The sequence below is a fragment of the Taudactylus pleione genome, unplaced genomic scaffold (assembly GCF_031769625.1).
Source record: "Taudactylus pleione unplaced genomic scaffold, aTauple2 ptg000500l, whole genome shotgun sequence".
Classification (NCBI taxonomy): Eukaryota; Metazoa; Chordata; class Amphibia; order Anura; family Myobatrachidae; genus Taudactylus; species Taudactylus pleione.
This window is the reverse complement of record NW_028284902.1, coordinates 299470-316391: the sequence shown is the minus strand read 5'-3', so window position 1 is coordinate 316391 and position 16922 is coordinate 299470. Positions and strand designations below refer to the sequence as shown.

The 16922-nt window shown below is 44.7% G+C and overlaps 1 protein-coding gene across 1 annotated transcript in view; it reads right to left on the bottom strand.

Moving 5' to 3' along the window:
* Positions 1-15850, bottom strand: part of VWC2L (von Willebrand factor C domain containing 2 like) — a 177188-nt gene extending 161338 nt beyond the window's left edge. Inside the window, exons 1-2 of the mRNA XM_088449898.1 lie at positions 14935-15850; positions 6879-7333 (exon numbers count right to left, since the gene is read on the bottom strand). Of these exons, the coding sequence (XP_088306024.1) occupies positions 6879-7268 (390 nt within the window). The 5' untranslated portion in view covers positions 7269-7333; positions 14935-15850. The remainder of the gene's footprint in view (positions 1-6878; positions 7334-14934) is intronic.
* Positions 15851-16922: the final 1072 nt, after the last annotated feature.

Here is a 16922-nt window from a genome sequence, read left to right as displayed (position 1 = left end):
CAGTAGTCCCCTGGCTGGCACGGTGAGAGTTAGGATTAGTGATACAGTAGTCCCCTGTCTGCCACAGTGAGGGTTAGGATCAGTGATACAGTAGTCCCCTGGCTGCCACAGTGAGGGTTAGGATCAGTGATACAGTAGTGCCCTGGCTGGCACGGTGAGAGTTAGGATCAGTGATACAGTAGTCCCCTGGCTGCCACAGTGAGAGTTAGGATCAGTGATACAGTAGTCCCCTGGCTGCCACAGTGAGGGTTAGGATCAGTGATACAGTAGTGCCCTGGCTGGCACGGTGAGAGTTAGGATCAGTGATACAGTAGTCCCCTGGCTGCCACAGTGAGAGTTAGGATCAGTGATACAGTAGTCCCCTGGCTGCCACGGTGAAGGTTAGGATCAGTGATACAGTAGACCCCTGGCTGCCATGGTGAGGGTTGGGGGTCAGTGATACAGAAGTCCCCTGGCTGCCACGATGAGGGTTAGGGTTAGGCACTAGAGGTAGGGTCTAGGGTTAGGGATAGTGTGGAAATACTTACCGTAACGCTGAAGAATCTGAGCTCTCATCTGGAAATCACAGTCACATGACTGCCAAGACCAAAAAGACGCCACTGGTGCCGCCATGAAAAGGAAAGTCAGCACTTGGCCACCAAGATGAAATGTCGACATTCTAACATGCCAACATTTAATCACTGTCTACACAATGAATGTCAACGCGGTCAATGTCGACATTATGATTACGTTGACATGTTGGATGTCAATATGATGACTAGACATTTTGTACCCAACCCCTTCCCTTAATATGAACACTGAGATACTAGGCAGTGGGGTCCCTCAGCATCTGCTGCGGTCTTGGTGCACTGCCCTTGGTCCTGGCCAGACTGGCAGCCTGTAGTCCTGCAGGACTGAGTTCAGTCTCCCCGAACTGCGGCAGCCATGTGTTCAGGTGCATTGCCAGAATACAGGTAAGTCTTATTTTGCATTTATGTTTAAGTTAATTCCACCCAGAACTAGTTCAATGCCAATTTACATTATGGAGCCATGTTACAAGCAGAACACGCAGACTCCACGTAAACAACACACTGGTCATAATCAACCACATACTAACCACTGTACCACCATGCTGTCCACTCCTGTGCAGTGCTCTCCCTTGTGCATGTAGTGTTTTTTGCTTTTGTTAATATCAGTTGGACACTACAAGCTAAGGATGCGCTGGGCTATTTAGTGAGTTGCACACCTATATGAATAACATCACATTTTATGATAAGGGAGCCTCACAGAATGAACATGATAGACAACAGATTTGCAAAGACTACAGCATAAGACATACAGTATGTCGCCATGCGCTTGTTAGGTTAGTTGCTTCAATTAGTCACATAAAGTAAAGAGAACCCAATTCCCTGTAATGATGCTTTAGTTAAACAGAGATAACCAAAATGTGGCTGTTTTACGAGACCTGTTCCTTTAATTCAATTAGTCCTAAGAATGACGGGATCCATATTTAACATAACATGGTCAAGAAGCAGTTCTAAAACTTTTTTTTTATATACATCTCCAGTCATTTATCATAGTACCAATAAATAAAGTGCACATCAATATTTAATAAACACAGAACATTTCTAAAGGTCTCACTATGATGTGATCAGCATGATAAATGATAGATAAAAGAAGAACTTTTATGAACTAAAAATTATCCTCTGGTTGACTTTTAATGTCTGAACACTTTCAAAATGCTGGTGAGGACAGCCCATCTATTATATGTGATCTGCAGGTACCATAGCTCCAGTGGGGTATCTGCAGGGACTGACTGGGGCTTCTCAGCAGCCCTGTGCAGACCCCCTAATGTGTGACGTAGAAGCACTCGCCCACAAAAGGGATATGGCCTTGCTGCACGCCACCGTCTTTCAGTGTCCCGGCCAAACAGAGCACCAGGAGGGCGAGCTGCTCGGCCCGGGGTTTGCAGCCGGACTGGCCAATCTGGCCATCGGCCCTTCTGGTATTTGGCAGAAGTGCCAGATAGGCAGTCCGGCCCTGGGTATCTGCACTATAATGGGTGCAGGGTGTGTGATGTGCATACGGGCTCCTTGGTCAAAGGGGGCCCACACTGCACACCGTGCATCCATATTTAATACTCACTTCTCCGGAGTCCTGTGTTGGCGGCGCTGCTATGTTCCTGGAGTCCTGAGCATGCGCAGTGCCAAAGCATACTTGCCAACTTTCTGGCTGCCCGTTCTGGGAGAGGGCAATCGTGTTGGCACGGCAGGGGGAGTGTGGGGGAGGTGAGGCACAGCATAGGTGGCCGATGCCCAGGCAAGACGGTGTGATTGTGTCATTGTGGCCCTGCCCACTGCTATTCAATGCTGAGATTACCAGCGCTGTAAAGCACGAATCGCGTCATCTGCCTCCCGGACCGCCCACATTACCCGGGAAGGTGGGAGGTACTGGGCAGATGCGGTGAAGCTACAGGAAACTTGATTTCTCTTTGAGGCGACCAGGAGTACCACCCGTGATTTGGAAGCCTTCCGGCCGTTCTGGTCGAGTAGGCAAATGTGTGCTAAAGTTTACTCACCTGCGCCACCCACATGAAAGGAGGTGGCCCCAATGGAGACTGCACACGGACCCTCTTCTCTCCTAATATGTTCCTGCATACAAATGTGTCCTCCTAAACCCTCTGTACACCATATAGCGCAAGTATTCTGAGCGGGGATACTAGCTACATCCTGCTTATTACAACTGTGTGTTAAGACTTATAAAGAATAGTTACTGTAGGTTTATACAGGATGTAAACAGAAGTCGAAGTTGAAAACAAGGAGAACACTGTACCTGGACACATTGCTACTGGAGGTCCACTAACACTGTCCTGTGCATTCCCCTAACCTTCACCTCATGCAGCTGCTGTCACTCTCTATTTAACTGTTTATAAAGCTGCCGCATACATTTTTGTGTTGCTCTATGTGACCTCACCTTTAGCACATACTAATTACTTACCTCACACACCTTCACACGATACTTTTTTGTTATGCCTTATAATTTATTAACAAACTACATTTTCTCATTCATGCTCTTAATTTCCAAATACTCCTGTTACTTCCGCTTAGCTATATCCTTATTTACAACCGCCCTTCTATCTATGGCTGATTCCCCAAACTTTATCCGATTCCTCTACTACTGTACATCCCCCTAATATCACGTCTTTTCTCTCACCAGCCCTACATGCACACATTTTTCCACTCTCCTCCTAGTTATCTCCACCTCTTGTCTCTCAAACATCTCAGCTCTACCCTTCCTTTAATTACCTTCTTTGCCTGTAACCTCAAATGCTCTGTCCCTCACAGCCTAGCCTACACTAAATGGAACTATTCTCTGGCCTATACATTTATTTATTTATTACCCATTTTCCGCAGCTCTTTGCAGAGAATATTTGTCCATTCACATCAGTCCCTGCCCCAGTGGAGCTTACACTCTATATTCCCTACCACATGCGCACACATATACACACTAGGGTTAATTTGTGTTGGGGGCCAATTAACCTACCAGTATATTTTTGGAGTGTGGGAGGAAACCGGAGTACCCGGAGGAAACCCACGCAAGCACAGGGAGAATATGCAAACTCTGCACAGGTAGGGCCGTGGTGGGAATCGAACCCATGACCTCAGTGCTGTGAGGCAGTAATACTAACCATTACACCGTCTGTGTTGCCTCACTACTTCCCTCTTTGATGTGCTTTCTAACCCAGCTCCTCTTCCAGGCTGCTGGTCTAACCTCAGTTCCTGGCCTCACACACTTCCTATGTTACTTCTCCCAGGTCAAAATATCTGAACCACCACATACTTCCAAACATTCAACCCTCATTCTTATCTCTCCACTTTCCGAACTCACTTTTCCTGTGCACTCTGGGCAGCTACAATAGATCAATCTACAAGAAACTATTACTCTCTCTTGACGTTTTAGTCTGATGCTATTACTGAAACCTGGCTCTCGCTCTCTGACACAAATTCCTCTGCTACTCTCTCCTATGGTGGTTTCTGTTTCATATTCCTCACCCATGTGGCTAGCACAGTGGTGGAGTATATCTCCTACTGTCCTCTAGTTGCACCTATGTGTCATCCCCAGAAATTGACCTCTCCTTCTACTTCTTTGAAGTACCATATATTGTCTCTCTATTCCCCTCCCACCCACACCTGCCTTAGGTTAGTTTCCCAATTTTTTGACAATGTCACCACTAGGCTTTCTCACTTCCTTGCCACAGAGCTAACCACTCTTGTTCGAGGATATTTCAACATCCCCATGCTACTGGCACTTCAACACTAAATTCTTACTGCATAGTGTCTCCTGTAGCTTCTTGTAACATCTTCATGTGGACAGTATTTCCTATTCATTATACTGGACACTCCCTGGACCTCCTGCTCTCACATCTTTGCACTGTCTTCAGCTTCTTCAATTCAGCCTCAAAACTCTCTGGGCCTGATTCAGACCCGCTCGCGAGCACTGAGCTCTCACAAGCGGGTCGATGTTGGGCCAGTGCGCATGCGCACGAAGGACCCGGCTCCGTTGTGCACATGCGCAAGACCCGAATAGCGACGGGCAAGCCTTCACTATGGGTCTCGCTACAAAGGGGGCGTGCTGTCGATAGTGAGTGACAGCACGCCCCCTTTGGTGGGCGTGCCGGGGGCATGGCTGGCCAGACAGGCGTTACCATGGGAACGCCTACCGTCTGGGGCCGGCCCCACTGACATCACAAGTGATGTCAGCGGGAGTGCTTTTGGCTCTGATAGAGCCAAAAGCACTCCAGGAAGGACGGCCCCGATTCAGAGCGAGCGCTCAGTCAAATCCTCCACCATATACTCCACTCACCTACCTACTAAGTTGTGACTCCCCTGAGCTCACACTCCTATATTCCTCTTACTCCTTAACATGTGTTCTCAACTCCATTCCCTCACAACTTATTGACTCTCTCCCCACCAAGTCTTGCCTGCACCTAGATCTCCATTTTAACCTGTCCCTCTCCACTGGAATTTTCCCTTCCATATTCAAACATGTGCACATCTCTCCTATCCTTAATAAACATCTCTGGACCCTACCTCTCTTGAGCTACTAATCCATCTACCTTTTTCTCTTTGATACCAGACTCACAAAACCTACTTCAAAGGAAAAATTAACAACATCCATCAAGAAAACTTCTTAACCTCCATCACTTCTTTCTACCCTGATACAAACGGACAGGTCTTCACTCTACCATTTTCTTCTGTCTCCTTCCCAACTTCTACACTTCCCTCCCTGCCAATGGTTGTCTGCACTTAGCTCACCTCTACAACTGGTCCCTTCCCACTGGAACTTTCACAAAAACACATATGTCCAACCTCAAGAGATGATCTCTCTACCCTACCTTTCTCTTCAGCTACCAAGTGGCTTGTCTACAATGGCCTGACTGACTCTCTGTACTCTCACTCTTCCCATTCAATCAGGCTTCCATCCTCTACCCTCCTCCCACACTGTGACCAATTAATTGTTTATGGAAAATTCAAATTGTCACTTCTCCCTCTTTGCTGTCCTTGTCCTCTCTGCTGAATTTGATAAAGTCCACTACTCTCTTCTCCTTGATGCTCTACACTTCCTTGGTATTTGCAGTACTGCTCTTTCTGGATTCACCTTTCTGACCAATCCTTCAGTGTCTCTACCAATGACACATCTTCCCCTCCACTTTTTCCTCCAGTTTGGAGTCTCTCAAAGCTTGGTTCTTTTTCTCTCTATATGCTTCATCTCTTACTGCATAAATATGCTCCTGTGACCTCCACTTCCACCTCTATGCTGATACAATACAACATGCCTCTCCTCCCCTGACCTCTCTGATTCTATTTTATCCTGCATCCAACTGCCTCTCTGCCATCTCCACCTAGAAGTCTGAACACTACCTAAAGCTCAACATATTTGATACAGAACTCATCATTTTCTCATCAACAAAATCCTTCTCCATTCTCCATTGACATGACTACTGCAAACTCCTGCTGACCTTCCCTTCACCCATCTTTCCACTCTACGGTCTTTCCTAAATGCTGCGGCAAAACTCATCTTCTTCTCTTGTTGTTCAACATCCGATGCACCAATCTGCAAATCTCTTCATTGGCTCCCCCGTTATCTCCAGAATCTAATTCAAGCTGCTCACCATCACCAATGCAAAAAAATCTTTGGTTGAATTATAAAATTTGTAAAAACCAAAGTACTTACCAAAATATTAGTCGTAGTCCTCATCTTTACAAGGTCTTAACATGAATCCAAGCCTCTAAACATCCATTTCCTAACTTTAGACCTACGATTAGCCAATGCTCTTTCCTAAACCTTATCATAAAACTCCCCTGAGCAATCTAGTATTATTGATCAGTAATTCCTAATTAATCTATAGCCATGCTAAATCACAGTATTATTAAAGGTACTGTCATATATTTTAACTGTATTTTTATGTTGTCCCTCAGCGCTCAGGGGCTTGTGCTCATTATCTCTTCGCTCTGTACCATAACATCTGTTATTTCTGGATGATGGTTCTTCAGCCTCAATTGTGTCATATGTAGCAACCAATGTAACCTATACATATCCTACAACCATACAAAGCTATTGTATTGTAAGAGGATCTGTACACCAAAATCAGATCAAATCGGAACCCCTGGGAGGTGATAAAAGATTACGTGTAAGAGAAGACAATCGATGGCAACTACTCTGCTAAATTGGATCAGCTTAATATCCAGGTAATAGGTAAAGCCCTAATGTAAGAATGTTTTTTAAAAATTCATACCTTAGTATTTAAATGACACAAACATGATCAATAAAAAACATCACTTCAATTATTAAAGCCATGGGGAGGTCTACTGTGATGGAGCATACTGTTGGACCCCTACCTTAAACTCCTCCAGGATTTTGTAACTTTTTCCATGATATTCACAAAAGTTTTTCACTTCCTTACACTCCGGACAACATCCATTGTGTTCCACTTTAGTGCATTTGGGATGGATTTTGGGGCACTCTGGCTGATCGCAAACAGGTCCGTCCTCCGTACAAACACAAGGACAGTTAGAGTGACCGGGGAAAAACCTCTCCCCCAGTTTATACACAAAACCACTGTCGTCCACGCAGCCCTTGCCCCTGTAGTCATCAAATATTAAGTTGTCATTGCTGGAAGCCTGTTCACCGTCATCGGCAGGGTAGTCTTCTTGGTTGATGGAAGCAGACGATGCTGAAGTCATGATTGCCAAGAGAATCATGGAGGCTACAGAAATATGTAGAGCCATCCCCCAATGTCAGACTTAGTGTGCGCCACTCCTCTAGGAACTGGATCCAGCTGCTGCCATGAGGTCTGAAAGCAAAACGAGGAGACATCTGAATAGGAAAAACATAGGTAAGGTAGATACAGAAGATAAGTTATTAAAAACTGCCAACCATTAATTTTCTGGTTATGGAGCGTTGCTTTGCATATTAAGATATGTATAGCACAGACAAAGGGAGAGAGAACATTTGAAAGGAAACTTAAAACTATTTCAGAGGAGTTAATTACTATCAAGATATAGGATGTTGAAATAGAGGCAACATCGGGTTTCAAGAACTGGCCCTGGATGTTTTTAGGGCCTGATTCAGAGGCGCTCGCTCTGAATCAGGGCGGATTTTTTTTTTTTTTTTTTTTAATCTGCCTCCAGGCAGCTCGCATAGCTGTGGGTGACCACCCACAGCTTTTGCAAGCGGCCTGGCGATGGTCGCGATTATGGTAGGGTCTCTTGTGGTAGGGTCTCAGTTCCCGCAAGCCCGAGTGAGCTTCCTGCTCTAATAGACGAATGATGTCAGTAGGGCCTCCCACAAACGGCAGGCATTCCTTCGGGAACGCCTCCGTTTGTCCAGCCACCCCCCTCTCCGCCTACAAAACGGGGCGAGCTGTCGATCAACATCAACAGCCACCCCGTTTTGTAGTGAGCCCCAGAGCGAGTGAAATTCTCACTCGCTCCGGGGCTCGCGCGTGTGCGCTCGCGAGCGGATCTGAATCAGGCCCTTAGTACGAAAGCTGTGTTTATTGTGAATGTATTGCAAAAACAGTATTTCTCTTTAAGACAATATGCTTAAACTTTGCCATGTCCTGATTACAGAACATGACACTTAGTTAATGGAGGCTGATCACCTCTTTTTTCAATTTCATAGAGTCTGGAAATCTAGGGTAGATCTGGAAGGATGGGCTGGAAGAGACGGTTTCCCACGTCGCTCTTTTTGTACGATTAGGGGCAACGCTGACATACGGTCGGTGCTTCATTATGCCATACACCTAGTGCACTGACTAACGTGACATCACTGCTACAGATCTCACGTGGATACTCATTTGGTCTCACTGGTCCATTTCAGAAGCAAGACAACAGATGCGATGGAAATTAGACATGACCATGGTTATCCAGCAGGAGGACATGGATCCACCAGATCATCCTGAGCTGCAAGCTCTGCAGTCACTCATATCAAAGCCCTTAATACAATTCAGAGTTGTTGTGCATGAGGGTGTAACTAGAAATAATGAGGCCTCATTGCTATATTCTGAATAGCTGTATCCCCCTCCTCACTTTATATTGCTCTGTGAGGTTCGGGGAGCTGTGAGTGTATGTACAGCAGTGAGTAGTACGCTAATAGCACACATCTGCATTATTAGCCCAGGCCATTATGCCCTTAGAAATAGGCTGTAATAGGGTAAGCTCTGATTTCCTGACACATGAACACTGATTTGTTTTGTGGCTGCTGTTGGCCCCTCTGGCACTGCTTGTGTGTTTGGGATAGAGGACTGCTACTGCCAGCTATAGCAAACACAGCACAAAGATCAGTTATTTGGTCTAATCTACCTGGGCGAGCAAAGTGCCCATAGATCATTAGTCGTGGAGGGCTTCATGCTCACTGCATTAGGGCCCAATGTCACCACTTGAGCCGCTATTGTGAAGTTCCTGGATATAGATGAAAGGAACACATTATATTTTACATCATTCCCTTTTCACATATACTAAGTTGGAAGTTCTCCTTGTAGTGGGACACAGAGTTTGGGACAGAAAGAGACCATGACGGGCTGTTTCATATGGGGTGCTATAGAAACAGTCGGGAGTAAAGCAAAAAATGCAAGAATTTTTCCACCAGAAAGAAGACATGTTACATTACACGGAGTGTAAATACACATATTATTATTAATTTTTTTGCATGCAGGGTAAATACTGGCTGCTTTTGTATGTGGTCCACAATTTAGATTTGAGTTTGGCCACGCCCCTCCCGAATCTAATGCTGGGTACACACGGGACGGTCTGTTCAGCGAACGATCCCCCTTGAAATTCCTGGTGTGCTGGATGAACGATATTTTTCATCCACACACCAACGATATCATCAACGACCAATGATCGTTTTCCCATATGGAGAATGAACGATATCGTCCAGGTTGGCTTGCATGTATGGAAGATGGACGATGTCGTCATCGTCCAGCGGAAGCGCGTATCGATGGTCATTCATTGAATACACACAGAACGATATATCGTTGAACGATATCGTTCATATCGTATCGTCTCGTGTTTATGCACCTTTACTCTCTGCACATCTTTCCTCTCCCCCACCTGCTGTGCTATATGGTTTTACCAAGGGGCAAAGTTACTTGCTTTTTATTTTTGCTTTGCTCCCAACTCACAATCGGCCCCAGAATATCCCAACGGGGGGATAATGGACCTCACATTCAGAGCCGGTCTCACAGAGCGTGCGGTCGGTCTGAATGAGGGGAGGACGTCTTGAATTTTCAAGACGTCCTCCTTTGCGGTGGTAAGGCTGTGGGTTAACACCCACAGCCTTACGACCGCCTAAGGTGATGGTCGCGATGGTCAAGACCATCGCGACCATCGGGGCTTACGACGAGACCCTAGGGTAGGGTCTCCCTTGTCGTAAGCCCCGGAGAGCTTTCGGCTCTGTCTGAGCCGGAAGCTCTCCACTGACATCACTAGTGATGTCAGTGGGGCCGCCCCCAAACGGTAGACGTTCCCATGGAAACGCCCCCGTTTGGGCTGCCACCCCCCCGGCCCACCTTCCAAACGGGGCGAGCTGTCAATCAACATCGACAGCTCGCCCCCTTTGGATCGAGACCCGGCGGTTTTAATTCCCAAGAGGTTCTGCAAATGCAGTGTTAGGGTTCCTCGCTGTACCACAAATATGTTATTTCATTGTGCGGCAATGTATACCTCATACTGTACAGCACACGTCACACTCACTCAATAAAAATAACTAAACGTCATAAATCTATACAGTTTATAATCTATACCTTAATATCCCACAGGTTTTATATGTCTATAAACCTTGCAATGACATTGTCCTGTTGTACTCCATCATTAAATATATCCCTGACAGTTGTCACCTCCATCCCGTTACCATACAGAATACTCAAGTCCATGCATATTATGCAACACATTAAATCCAGCATACAGTTTTACACGGCTAACTCATTTAATCACCCCTTATTAATTATGAATATGATGAATTATTGAATAAATTACAAGTCTCCTCCAACAATTAAGGAGAAGGAGAGGGACATCCATACAGATTCATCCAACTTATAAAGAAAAAATGTAGAGACAAGTAATTTTTTTTGGCACCGTAAGACGCACCATTGACACTATTACCGGTCAGTTTGTAATCTCGATTTTGTTAATAAAGTCTCTATCTTAATGTCTGTCCGAATCAGACACTCTAGAAATGAGGAAAAGGATTAAAGAGTAACTAATTACATCCGAGAGGTTACACAGAGCCTGTATTGTTTAATGCAGTTTGCAGAATTCTCTTTTAAATGGCTCCATTTCCTATATAAAGAATTTGGAGAATTACTAAGAGGTTAGCATCAATGAAACAAACAAAAACCACATATACAGTATAACAACTGACATAAAATGAGACCCAGAGACTGATATAAAGTCCTAATATTTCTTCCACAGCATAAACAGTTTTAATATACTCTTTTGATTAACTTTCTGATCGGCGACCTGAAGTAAAAGAGTTTGCAGGTCTTCTTACATATCTTATATTCAATGTTCATTTTCAGTCTGCAATGTAATAAGTTATATAATGCATTTTTGTGCCATAATAAAATATATTGATGTTGTTTCGCAACAGAGCTAGTGGTAAAAACAACTTCCCATAAGAACAGCTACTTCCAGAACTGCAGAAGAAAAAAAAGTTAGTGTTGATTGAAATTTAAAAAAAACCCTGAGGTCTCTAGGTCTGAGTTATACTGTATACAACTGGTCACTATGCGGGAGACCCATGAGATTCACGTGGGGCTGTATAACTCAATGGCTTTGCTATAGAAAATGACAGGTTGTTAAAAAAAAAAAAAAAAAAAACATAAAAAAGAAGGATTTCAATTGAATTTGGACATACTGTACATCAGTGTGAGGAATAAGCTCTCATTTCAGGATGTTAGAGATCCAGGACCATATTCAGGCACAATGCCACAGGCCGATTCATTATATTATAGTCACTGGGTTCAAAGGGATCTTCTAATATCATTCTGATTTATGGTGGGGGAAGAATTTTCCCTTATAATGAATAAGCACAGAATATAACTGCCTAATATAAATTATGGTAATATTGAACGCAGCAATATAATTTACTGAAATATATATATACAGTATATGTGTGTGTGTGTGTGTGTGTGTGTGTGTGTGTGTGTGTGTGTGTGTGTGTGTGTGTGTGTGTGTGTGTGTGTGTGTGTGTGTGTGTGTGTGTGTGTGTGTGTGTTTTACACTTAATTTATGTATTAAATGCTAAAATAAAAAATATATATAATTCTTATAGCTCTAAAGGACCTACGTCTATATAACATTAATTTTTTATTTAAATCATGCAGAAACTGCAGTTAAGTGGTGATGAGGAATGTTAATTTTTGGGGCTGTACTGCATTTATTAGTAAATAGGCCCTTTAATCTGAAAATGTAAAATATGGGTATTGTGACACTGACATAAACATAGGCAGTATTACTATAGGCACAACTAGGCAGTATTCCTATATGGGCACAACTAGTTCAAACAGATGTACACACGTGGCTCCATCACAAACTCTGACCAAAAGGGGTCTATGTACTAAGCCTTCAAGAGAGATAAAGTGGATGGAGATAAAGGACCAACTAATCAGCTCCTAACTGTTATTTTTCAAACACAGCCTGTAAAGTGACAGTTGGGAGCTGGTTGGTTGGTACTTGATCTCTCGCCAAGTCTTAGTACATAGACAGACCCCTTAGTACTCGGGCACCTGTCTCTCTACCTGCTGCAATCCGGGGCCTCAGTGTACACACAATTCTGTTTTATTCCCTTCATGCACCCAATTTCACCATGTCTAAGCTAATGTCCTGAAGAGATAACAGTAATGAACCTGAGATGCTGATATTTGGGCAGCAGCTGATCTTCCAGGACCTGCCTCAAATTGAAGCCAGAGAGCTACTACTGTATATGCAAGAGCTGAATCTTTCAGCCTCAGTGCACACAAAGACATTCACTCAATGAAGCCAGCTGCAGATAACGAATCTGCAGTCTGAGTGTGGTGCTAATGAAGCTGCCCTATCAGGAGCAGGCGCAGTGTGAACTTGTCCTCCTCTTCTCTTTCATCTTCAGTTTGATGTCTCGCTGCCTCCACTCCACACACCAGGGAATAATAATACGTCTGAAGTAAGGAGATTGCCCCAAGCTAGCAGAGCCCTGGTGCTCTCCCAGTCCAAGAGGCCCCAACAATTGCTTTTGTGCAGACTTATCACGTACTGCACGGATAACACCTCAGATGGAAATCCCAAGTACCTGCTGGCTGGGTCTATCTTAATTGTTTTAACCGCTGGAAGTGCCAATGTAAAATCCATTTGCAGTCACCTCCGGCCCCAAATGTATTGCTGTAACAAGAACTGTGTTGATGAATTGTTATCTGGAATAAAGATAGGAGAGGTACAGTAGAAAGGTAGCTTGGTGCTGTCATCTGTTCTGCTCTTGAGTTGATGAGGGTCCTTGTAAATGTAATTTTGGATGGAGGATGTTCCCATGGACCACTAATGAAGACTGACCACAGTAGGCCATCATTTTGTTTTGGAATACTGACACATCTTTCAATGACAGTTTATTTAATTTAACACTGTATTAGCTGGCAGACGTTAGGATTCACATACTTCCTATTTTGGTTCAGTACTTAAACCCATTCAGTGTTAGAGGACAGTGATCCTCAGCAAACACATATTATATTGATGGCACTATCTGCTGGATGATGTGGCCATCATACATGAAAGTAATTAATTATCATTATTATACAAGAGAGGAGGGGGGGTGTATAGTAGAGAGACGGAAAAGGATGAGACAGCAAGATACAAGGGGACATGACGGTGGCAATGGGGAGAAGATGGGAAAGCATGAGCTGGGGATCGTGAAAGAGACAGCAAATGAGAAAATAATAGTTTTCAGTGTAGACCTTAACAGTGAGCCCCCATAGGCTCTTGGTTACATACTAACCAAGAGATACGAGCCCTACCCATCACACAGGGCTCATAGAATAGCCTGATCTGGTGGTATGGCCTTTACATCTTCTCCAGGTTACTGGTACCAAATGACCTATGCACTGGTTGTATTATACTATTATGGAAATGTTACAATGTTGGAAACGTGTGAGCAGTCACTAGTCAAATAATACTGTATATGCGAGGCTCATTCTATTTCCGTGGATGAAGCTGGATTAAAGCACAACAGGATATGCTAGCACTATATAAGTAAATGTTAATAAATAATGTTAATAAATAAATTGTATTGCTTTCTGCGTAGAGGATCGTTTCCTGGGTGCAGGTTGACACCCCGTGATGTGATCTGTAATCTGTTGAATAGGAATGTGGGGGTGTGCAGACCTTTCCTATAAGCAAACGGTTATAAGTCATTCCATGGGTTTAGAGAGGCATCAGTTCCTGGTTGGGTGATACCGTTATTCTGGGGCTATTCAAAGTCCCTACGGACTCGTTTGGGAAACTGGTTTCTAATGAACAAACTTATATGGCTTGGAAGTTCCAGACCTTTCTTATTATATATTTGCCTTTATGAAAATGCATCACAGGAAATAGCCCATAGCTTCCGTGTCTAGGACAATTTAATAGAAGGGAGCATTGACCCTCAAGGTTTTTTTTAATGCATATACAGATAAAGGAATGTTTGCTGCACTATTCTAGACTTTGATCATAAACTGCCAAGCTGCAGCACTAACACATATTAACCCTTCTGCCGGGTGATCTGAAGTGTAAAACACTACAATGCATAATTAACTGTATACGTGTCAGGACTCTGGTTCAAAAATACCCCCCCCCCCCCCCCCCATACAATTAACACAACGGGGTGATGGGACAATGCAATCTAAAGCTTGTTCAACTGCTATTCTTGTTTACTGCATCAAAGATTACTGCATTGTTGAAGCCGTAACACATGTTATAGTGTGAAAATCAGCTGGGTACAACATGGACCAGTCCCAGTAAGGAACACGCACTGACACTGCAGTTTTGTGTGGTGCAAAAGCTCACAGAGGAGATTTAATAAAGAATAAGGCTGTTTTGTGAAATGTGTTTCTTCAGTGTCCTGATACAGTCTAGAATCCTATAGCCTGGAAGTCAGATGGACTTTTTTTTTAAGAGGGATACTGCACCTTCATGGGGGAAGATTGTGAGACTTTACTGGGCAATGTATTGTGCACAATTATTCATTATGTTTAATTTACTTTATCTGCAAATGGTGAACCAGCAGAAGAATCACCACTTCTGGTAGCCAGACTTACTGTAGTTCCTGTATGGATACAAGTTACAGGGATGCACTCAGGTAGGAGTGCAGGTAATGTGTCTATAACTGTATAAACATTTTGGATAAGTGTTTTAGTAATTTTGGAAATTTTCATACAAAGTGTGACCTTACCTAGTAAGGGTTAATCCTCCGAGGATTACTGCAGCTGGACAACTTTTCGGCAGATGTTAGGAGTCTGTGGTTAGGGAGGCCATCCTTCACTCCGGAGGACCCATATCAGCAAGAAAAAGGGTCCAGCACCTCCATTCTCCCTGCCATGGCACACAGCACAAACCTCTGTAGGATGGAACAGCAGTCACAGGGAATCCCAGAGAAGCCTCAGCAGGGCTTATTGGAATAACATGACTCCCCAAAAGCAGAAAGGCAATGCACTAAATCCACATGTGAGCAGTGGCTTCATGATGTCCTCATAGCTCCTTGCTTAGAAGTCCTGGATAGGATAGATCCCTGCTGGATGGGTTTCCCCTCTGCCACTTGCAGCTGAGGAGGTGGCTGGAGGATGAGCGTTAAGATTGCAATAGCAGGAACAGCAGCAGCAATGGCATGGCACGGGGCTCATACCCAGACTGATGCACCTTCAGCTCCATGGCAGTATTCTGCTCCAGAAGCCGCCTACAGACAGAAGCGTGCACCATGCAGGGGGACAGGCGTGAAGGCAGATGCATAACTTTTTTTTTTTTTCTTTCTTTAAAATTCTATATAGACATCGCTTTCCAGGCTGCAGAATTGCAACAGCGTAAGAGGCAGCCTCTTACACAGATGGGCGCCCAGGAACCATCAGTACATGGTCAGACCAGTTCCCAGCAGCCACAAGCAGAATGGAGAGTCTCTTCAGCACCCGGGGAGAGCAACACTTGGCAGTCTGGGCAGTATCAGTGGAGGGAAGAGCCTGTGGGATGCGGTCAGGACTCCGGTGCAGCAGGAAAGGCTGTGATGCTGAGCTTGGCTGCGTTCAGCACCACGGACAGAGGCGCACTAACGCATAGGTGCTGCTCTCAGTACTGCACAGGCTGTGACAGCAGCAGCAGCAGCTCTCCCTAGTCTGTGACACATATCCTCACTGCACTCACACAGCAACAAGCACTCTGCACTCTACAATGGCACACAGCAGCAGAACACTCAGAGTAAGACACAGCAGCAGAGCACTCAGAGTAGACACAGCAGCGCTCTACAATGACACGCAGCAGAGCACTTCGAGTAACACACTGCAGCACTCTACAATGGCACACAGCAGCAGCACACTCAGAGTAAGACACAGCAGCAGAGCACTCAGAGTCAGACAGCAGAACTCTACAATGACACGCAGCAGAGCACTTCGAGTAACACACAGCAGCACTCTACAATGACACATACAGCATCAGAGCACTCCAAATAACACACAACACTCTACAATGAAACACACATAACAGAGCACTCCAAATAACACACAGCAACACTCTACAATGACATACACAGCAGCAGAGCACTCCGAGTACAATGACACACACAGCAGCAGAGCACTCCAAGTAACACACAGCAGCACACTACAATGACAAACACAGCAGGAGAACACTCAGAGTAACACACAGGAGCACACTACAATGACACACACAGCAGCTGATCACTCCGAGTAACACACAACAGCACACTAAAATGACACACACAGCAGCAGAGCGCTCCGAGTAATACACAGCAGCACTCTACAATGATACACACAGCAGCAGAGCACTCAAAGTAACACACAGCAGCACTCTACAATAACACACACAGCATCAGAGCACGCCAAATAACACACAGCTGCACTCTACAATGACAAACACAGCATGAGAACACTCAGAGTAACACACAGCAGCACACTACAATGACACACACAGCAGCAGATCACTCCGAGTACAATGACACACACAGCAGCAGAGCTCTCTGAGTAACACACAGCAGCACACTACAATGACAAACACAGCAGAACACTCAGAGTAACACACAGCAGCACACTATACAATGACACACAGCAGCAGAGCACTCCGAGTAACACACAACAGCACACTAAAATGACACACACAGCAGCAGAGCACTCCGAGTAATACACAGCAGCACTCTACAATGATACACACAGCAGCAGA